The 8,873-nt window shown below is 44.3% G+C and overlaps 1 protein-coding gene across 5 annotated transcripts in view; it reads right to left on the bottom strand.

The window, feature by feature from the left end:
* The window catches only part of BABAM2 (BRISC and BRCA1 A complex member 2), a 395,384-nt gene that overhangs the window by 85,585 nt on the left and 300,926 nt on the right, over positions 1-8,873 (bottom strand). For all 5 annotated transcript variants that reach the window (XR_012379665.1, XR_012379664.1, XR_012379666.1 and 2 more), the window contains one exon: positions 109-208. Coding sequence is in view for 2 of the 5 variants with exons in the window: in XM_025867974.2 (XP_025723759.1) it covers positions 109-208 (100 nt within the window). In the remaining 3 variants the exon portion in view is untranslated. The remainder of the gene's footprint in view (positions 1-108; positions 209-8,873) is intronic.

Here is an 8,873-nt window from a genome sequence, read left to right as displayed (position 1 = left end):
CGACAATGCCGACAATGCCGACAATGCCGACAATGCCGACAATGCCGGGGCGGAGCTATGCTGGAGGGAGGAGCCTCGTGAGGGGAGGGTCAGGAGACTTGCTTTTACCTTGTTGGTGAGTAGGTGGCATACTTGAGGCACATAATCAATGAGACATCCTCCTCCTGGAAAAGCTGGGATATGAAGAGCTGAGGAGCCTCCAAGTGCACTGAAAGGACAAGAGTACAAGGGACACTTCTCTTAGGGCTCCAGCAATGCAGGAAGTGATAACCCCAAACAGACTCGCCTTCTCTTAACGTCTGCCCACCAACCACTTGAGTTAATGAGGATGGGAACACGGGCTTCACTTTATGATTACATTTCTTTATTTTTATCTGTTTTGTTAAATCAGCATGTTCAGATTGCCCATGACTACCAACTAATGATCAGTAAAAACTAATGATTCCATCACACAACAGGACAAATTAGCACATTCTGACTGGTGTGGGTAAATGTCTTACCAATATTAATGGGCTGGACTTCGGATGGACACACACATTTCCATACTCTCCATTATGTGATGGGCAAAGACAAGTCACTCCTTAAACCCCCATATTGAACTGAATTCCTTCAGCACCACCAGGGCGCAATGGAGGGACTGGCTCTGCCCCTTACCAGCTTTATTCCCCCGGGGGGAAGCCTCCTGGGGCTTTAGCCTCCTCCAGCTTAGTGTGGGGCCAGTGGTCTAGGACAGGGGCTGCAGACTCCAGGCTCTACCCAGCCCAGGGAGGTGATACAAATGAGCACAGAGAACTGGAGAGTTTCTGCACAGTGGGAAGGGCTCTCCACCATTCAACTCCAGCTGATCTCGGCCATGGTGGAAACAAGCCTGGTCTTCATGGACCCTTATTTTTCACGTGAAGCCAGAAATCCAGATGATTTAAGTTCTCAAGTTTTAAATGGTGGCAACTAACTAAACATCTTCTGAAACACTGTGTCTCTGGGTCAATCTGGGTAAAGTCTGTAACTAGTCCAAGTCAACACTGACATTCATCTAAACAAGAAGGTGCAGTCAAAAATCACTGATCCAAGCACTAAGACGCAACGCTGATCCAGAAATAGTTTCCAGGACTTTTGTGGAGATTCCCTTTCAGTTTAAATCAACCAGCATACCATTATTAAAGAAACTGCTCAGAACCTCACAGTATACATTTTGTATCCCATCCTTAATCTTGATTTCATCTTCTTTCCTACTCTCACTTTGCTTTGGTCCTAATTTGCTTTTCTTGTTTGAAGTTTATTTTAATGTATAGGTTTCTTACCGTAAAAGCCCCTTAAACCACCTCTGTAATATGGTGGGGTATAAAGAGACCCCTAAGATCCGTTAATGCTGTGATTATTCATTAACCAAATCCCCAGTTACAAGGCTGTAAATGGAAGCAAAGTGCTTCACAATAACAGTCTAGAAAATCATTCTTAAATAGTTTAGAGCAGACAGACTTAGCCTAGGGTTTGCAATACAGGGAACAATACATGTAAGTACTGAAAGGGTCCCAGACCCAACCTGTCTCCCTATTGACCACAGATTCCTGAAATTAATTTTTCCAGTAGAAATGGATATTATGTTTATTTATTTATGGAATGAAAAAGCCCCAACACGTAAATAAAATCCCGGGTGATGTGAGGAAGTCAACAGGGTGGGAATATTTGCTGTTGACTTTTTCTATTCAGATGAGACCTAAAAAGCACAACAACTCTGACAACTGAGAAAATTATGAGACAGCATTTGACTAAGTATGACATTAATGAATCATCTACAGTCTGCAACTGCAGAGAATCAGCAAGAACATCACTTCCGTTTGCTACTCTCAGAGCAGACATTGGAGGAGATTCAGCCTAAACTCTGAAGGAAGCTAGGAAAATTCCTATGACTTCTTGTGAACTGGAAGAGTACACAAAGAGCACACTTCTAAGTGGAAGGTTCTAACAGTTCCATTAGGATGGAAACTGATTAAGAAGAAAATTCTACAGTATAAGAGAAAGAGATCCAATATTTTTATCTTATCATTCCTGGGGGGGAAATATCTGTATAACATAGAAATACCAAGATCCAGGCTTCTCATAGCGTACTTGAAGAACAATCTTTAGCATAATGAAATTCCAGAAAATAAAATAATTTGGACAGTTTCCTGGAATTGATTACAATGGGCTTCGACCTGTATACAATACTACAGGACAAGTTCTTAATCATTCATTAAATTGAGTACAAAAAAATGAAAACAGTCTGGGGGTAATCCTCTAAACTTGAGACTCCCTCTGCTTCTGACACATAGCCATTAAACAAAAATTGCCTATAATGATGGAAAGAGGCAAAGGTGTGGAGAAGTCCAAAGACTGGCTGCTTGGCCACCGGGCCCATCTCTCTGCACTCTGCTTCTGTGGTTATCGGGAACTAATGCTTGTTACTAGGTGCTTTCTCATTACCTAATTTAATCCTCCCCACAATTCCGTGAAGTAAGAATTCGCACTGTAATTCTACAGGTGAAGAAACTGAGGCTCAGACAGCAGAAGAAATTCCCTTGGGTTCACACAACTAGGAGATGGTAAAGCAAAGATCTGAACTCGGGCTGGCCTGTTGCTGGAGTCCACGCTGTTACTTGCCGGATTCCGTGCCTCCCTGAGAGCAGGGGGATGTGACTCTTGAAACGGCTCCAGGGATGGGAAGAAACAGAGGGCGTGGCCCCCTGTGAGCCAGGTCGGGACTGCAGTGATGCCATCGGGCTTCCAGAAGCACCCAGACCACCACTGAAGCAGACTCTGTGATGTACACCTCGTTTCTCTTTACAATTTTCCGCCCCGCAGCAGAGCAAGCATCCCCATGCATTTTGCTCCTACCTCAGTCTCTCCCACCCCAACCATCAAACAACCACAGTCGCTGGATTTATTTTTAAAAGGACACTTACTGCACCCTTTCTTTAACTCAGTAGTTCCTCAGCTTGTGAGGGTACTGAACCTGACTGCCAGCATCATATACTGATAAGCGCTGCTGATTCATGTATAAATATCCGCCTTGTGGGTAAATATTTAACAGGCCTGCTATAGCCTGAATGCTGCCCTGATTGTGCTGAATAAACAAAGTCAAGTGCCATGAAATAAAAAGCTATTACGTTTTTAAAGGGTACAGGACGGAGGTCCAGCCGGGTGAGCTCTAATTATTTAATATTCATGAATCAAAAACTACTGAGTGGAGCACATACAACGAAAAGCTCAGCATGTGCAGAGATTGCAGGACTCCCTGAGCGCTTCCCAGGGGTGCAGGGCTGGCTGGAGAGAAGGCAGGGCTGGACTGACAAGCTCCATGGTGGCGGGGAGGGGCAGGGGGGAGCAGGGCGAGCAGGGGATGGAAGGGACCACTGCTGTGGATTCTTCTGATCTCCAGACCCGTGAGGGGAGGAAGCAGGGTAAAAAGTGAGGAAAAGTCAACTAGAGCGGCGGGGGTCTCAGGCTGAGATTGGGAGGACAAAGGGGTGAAGGGGCCGTTTTGATGAGAAAGTACCTTACGTCTCTTTATGGACTGAAATGAGATGTGAAATTCGCTGCTAATTCTCAGACCTAGGAATTCAGAAACTGAATATGTGGATATAAATTAGAAGGACAAGGCCAGAGTCTGAGAAACCTTTCCAACAATGGAGTTAAATAGACCAAATAGTAGCCAGAAAAACACTTCCAGGTCCGTCTCACTGGATCTAAAAATCAAACATAAAGAATTGTCTGTGTTCACTGTATTGATGCGATTGTTTTCTATGCAAATACTGCTAATAGAGCCTTTTGGGAATGGGGCTCTGTCTGCAAATATTCAGAGCACTTGTAATATCGAAGACTTGACTTGGCTACGGTGCTACAGCACAAGGGAAATATTTTTGAGCATTTTGACATGGAAACCGCAGGGAGTCGGCCTGTCTGAAGATCGCACTTGGGACAATGGGGTTTGATTTAACCCATTATGGAGCGGTAACTCCCTCCTCTCCGTGTGGGGTTTTACCTCATTGGCCAAATAAAATGAGCAAAACATGACCTCGCACTGGAGAAAATCAGAAGGGCCAGTGATTTTCAATTATAATTCTTGCTTCCGCCACATTTGTTCTGTTTGGTTCTACTCAATTTTCTCATCAGTGCCGTGGGATAACACTATTCTCAAAAAGACCCACCTCTCTCAAGTGATAAAGCAACAATGAGAATTAGAGTAATATGAAGAGAGCACCAAGCACTCTACGAGTGACTTTATTCTAAAATGTCTCCTGCTTGTGTACGCTATGGTCCAGGGTTATGTCAAGGCCCTGTTAGAGACACTTGGATCAGCGTTACCATCCTGCTCTGCCTCCGAATCGGGTTCTGAGGGAGAGGAAGATGATCTGGTTGTCTCCTCCACAGGATGATTCAGGGGAGTGTTGGAGGGTGAAGCACTGACAGGGGGAACTTCCAGGATGGTAGATGGACTCAAGCTGCCATGAGCCCCCAAGCTAAGACACATCCTAAGGAAAGGTGAACTCTCAATTGAACTCAACAAACATTCACTGTGTGCCCAACTCTGTGTAAGGACTTCAGTTTCCTGTTCTGGATCTGTATTAGGGCACTACTGCTAATTCCCTTCAAGGTAGAGGAATGCCAAGCCCTCAGGAATCTGGGGCACTCTATAATGCCAAAGTATGTTTCCTGGTGGCCTGCCAGGAGACCCATTATAGCAAAACACAAGTCACTGTGATTTACTGAGCATCTGCTTTAGCCAGGCACTCTACTAGGCATTTCATTATCTCTAAACCTCATTAACAACCTGGCCAAGTAGACCTAAGTAGTCCAATTTACAGAAGGGGTCACTGAGATTCTAAGGATCCAAGTGTTTTTCCAAGGTCACCCAGCAATTAAGCTGCAGAGATGGGCTCAAAACCCGGTCTTCTTGGTTCCAAGGTCTACATCCTTTTTCGTCAGAAAGTCTTTCGTAGAAAGAGAGTGTGAAAAATTTAAAACTCTACCCCCCATGTCCTGAAACAGTGGTTTAAGTGGCTGAAATTATCCTCAAAAAAGCTTAGATCCATGAAACTCAGCACTGTGTCATCTCATTTGTTCTTGTCTTAAGATATCATATGTTACAACAAGTTAACTTGTAGGACAGAGAAAAAAAGTCCTATCTAGCCTCTGAAAACCCAGAAGTGCACAGACAATACATTAAGGAGAGACTCTGGTTTGCTGGTTTCCCCATCTGGATTTTCTTTGTGCGAGTGAAGCATTTTCTAGAGATGTTGTTAGCCCCTGTCTCATTTCATAGATTCAACATTAAGCCATCTCAAGAGTCTCTTGATACCTCAGTTAAACAAAACCAGGGTCTAAATCAAAACTGAAAAAAATCTCAATGAGTATAACAGGAGAAAAAATAAGAGATCCGAGTGACAAATTAAGTTTACAAGTAGAAGAAAATCTGGGAAGTCAAACTGGATGAGGGGTTCAATAAGAACTGATGGAGGCCTGGCCATGTTGCATTTGTGACTAACCCAGTATTTCCATTAAACATGCTTCACAGTATATAGCAGGTCTTTATTAGAGTACTATATCCCATTTCTTGTTTCCCATTTTTAGAGGGACATATGAGAATGGAAATGTTCTGAGACCATGATAAATATGAAATGTTCCTCTGGAGCAAAGTCTAAAAAGAAGCTGAAACTATTAAGTGAAATTACTTAGCAAGTTATGGAATCATTAAATAGAGTGACTTAAAAATGTGAAGACATACTCTATGGACTATTTGAATCAGCTGTTCCTTGCTTATGTACAGTATACATGAAGAGTTTAAAATATGACGGATTTCGTTGGTATAGTGAGTGAATTTTCCACAGGATGGGACAGGAATAATAACTCCATTTAAGGAGCACTAGGTATCAGGCATTATGCTAAGTGCCCTCCTGTATGACATCATCTCTGCTTCATACAAACCTGCGACAGAGGTGTTATCCCATTTTACAGATGGGAAGGCTGGAGCTTAGAGAAGCTACAGAACCTCTCCAAGGTCACGTAGGTGGTAAATGGCAGAGAGGCATCTAAATCCAGGTGTTTCTGACCTAAATCTATCCCCCCCCCCCCACTTAGGCCTTCAGGTACCACTTTTGTGATTTCTGACGCAAAAATCTATCTGCAGACCTGACATCTGGTTCCACGTGCATCAGGTTCACAGGCTCCTTGTGGCTTGGATAGTTCAGGCTGAACCACAAAGGCTGTTTCCAGGAACATTTATTAAACTGGTTTAGGTACCTAAACCGAAGCAATGAAGGCCTTTTTCATTCTTGGCAAATGAACCCCAGGAAACCCAGAAGAACTCTGAGGGCCAGAGGACCTGACGGGCAACTCCCAGCAGATAGGAGGTGGCATGCAAGCAAGGAAACCTGACATTAAAAAAAATACAAAAGATGGGAATATTGTAACTGCAAACAGAATATGTCTCACGACATGAACACTAACCAAGCTTTTGTTCAGAAATGTGTTTTTTAAGTTTGTTAACATCTTAAAAAAGCCTTCAAGGGACAGCAATCTTAACAGATGTCCACCATCAGGATTCTGTTGGCATGTGGAAAAGCATTTAAATCCCCCGAAACAACAATGGACTTAGCAGATGTTCTATTAAGGTTTGGGATGAACTACTTACGATGATGCCTTGGCCGCGCAAGACATGAACAGGCGAAGCAAGAGAAAAGCTTCTGATCCCTGGCCTATTATCTGCAGTTGATTCCACCACAATTTCTTTAAGAAATGGAACTATTTTCAAGCATCAGGCATCGAGACTGAGTATATTTTACTACGAGTTTGTTAGAAATGTACAACTCAGACCCCAGTGAATGGCTTTATTGCTCTATTATCCAGGTACAGGTACAGGTTACTTTTCCTATGAAGTACTTTTATAACATATTTACTGGGAAAAAAAATCAATACATACATACATCAAATCGTCACATTGTATACTTTGAAGAACTTACAACTTTGTCAGTTATACTTCAATAAAGCCAGTAAAAAAAATCAATGCATACCATAGTTAACCTCAGCTAAATGCACAAGCATTTTTATACCTCCCTCCTCACTGCACACTGGTTTTAATGGTCAAAGGAAATGCAGAGAAAAGGGAAAAAAATGCCTCTGCCTGTGTAGGGCAGAGAAGGATATCCACCTGATTCCTGTTTACTGTTTTTTACTAGAGCCTCAGGCACACAAACAGCATTAGGCAACTTCATGCACACATTGCTGGTCTCTGTGCTCCAAGAGCTAATCTGTAGGAAGCTGCAGTTGGGCTTGTGCACACAAAAACAAGCAAAGATACCAGAAGACGAGATTAGCCAGGGTGCCGGTACATAACACTTTATAATTTGTTTCCAAAGTGCTCCTCTTTTTTTTTTTTTTTTTTAACAACAGCCTTACAAAGTTGGTAGCAAGTCTTACTACACTCATTGTAGAAATGAGAAGACTGAGGCTTGAGATGGACGACTTGCCCAAGGTCCGACAGTTGGAAACAGTGAAACGGGCTTGTGATTTTTTTCTCTGCACTAGTTCTCATGACGGTGTGAGAAGAACCTGGGGAGCCTGTTAAAAACTCAAGATACCCAGGCACCATCCCAGAGAAGCCGATTTATTAGGTTTGAGATGGGACCTTGGAATCTGCATTTTAAGAGGTTCCCTAGGGGATGCGGGTGCAGGTGGTCCTCACACCATTGCTCTGTACCTCATGCTGAGGGTGCACACCTGGGACCAGAAATGGGGAAAGGGATGGTACAAGCAAATTTGCCTCCCATCCCTGGGGCATTAGGTCACTGACAATTTGAAAGGCGCTGTGGACAAGAAGGTGAAGGAAACACAGACATGCTCTTAAGGAGTCAGGTGTAGTGTGGGAGTATAAGATACTTACGGAAACAACTAGAAAAAAGGTGATTACCACTGAGTTTATTCACGGGCAAAAGGCAGTGTAGTTACATGTGGGTAACCAGAAGACGAGGCGAGGGAGTAGTCAAATCAAGACTGGGGACTGAAGTAAGGAGGCCACAGATTCTACTTAAAAGGGCAAGGCACTGGATCAAAGGCTAGGGACTCTGTGGGCTGCAGACCATGGATCCCGGACCACAGTGAGCAGCTTTTGCCCCCGTGAGAAGAGCACCTTTCACACTTGAGGCTGCCCAGGAGAGCTACCTGTGACAGGGCAACTGCCTGGAGAGGGAGGAAGAAGATACAATGGTAGATCTTGATGCATGCCAGTGGTGACCTGGGCAGGAAAGAAAACTTGAGGTTAGAAAAGAAGTTCTGGGGACACCTGGGTGGCTCAGTCAGTTAAGCATCTGCCTTCCGCTCAGGTCATGATGCCGGGGTCCTGGGATCGAGTCCCGCATCGGGCTCCCTGCTCAGCGGGGAGTTTGCTCCTCCCTCTCCCTCTGCCTGCCGCTCCCCCTGCTTGTGCTCTTGCACTCTCTCTGACAAATAAATAAAAATAAAATCTAAAAAGAAAAGATAAGAAAAGAAGTTCTGTTTAGTCAGAGAGTAAGAGATGTCCTGGAGAGAAGGAACAGTCTGAAGTTGGAGACTGAATCTCAGCCAGTCTCAATGCTTAACATGTCTCTTTTATACTGACAATTTCCAAATTTATACTCTAGCTCAGACCTTCCCTTAACCTGGGACTCAGATAGCCGACTGCCTACTCCCTTCCCCCCCCCCCCCCCCCATGTCTAAATGTCTAAAGTGCGTTTCTGACTCCTCCTGCTCACGGCAAAGCCCGCCTGCCACACCTCCCGCTCCCGCCCTCGTCCAGCAGCCAGTCAATGGCAGCTCCGGCCTACTGGTTCCTCAGGCGTCCCGGGCTCTTCTCTCTCACA

This window comes from Callorhinus ursinus, unplaced genomic scaffold (genome assembly GCF_003265705.2).
Source record: "Callorhinus ursinus isolate GAN/ISIS: 27379988/994484 unplaced genomic scaffold, GSC_fseal_2.0 scaffold10, whole genome shotgun sequence".
Classification (NCBI taxonomy): Eukaryota; Metazoa; Chordata; class Mammalia; order Carnivora; family Otariidae; genus Callorhinus; species Callorhinus ursinus.
Note: the sequence above shows the minus strand (reverse complement) of the source record. Positions and strands in the feature narration are given on the sequence as shown.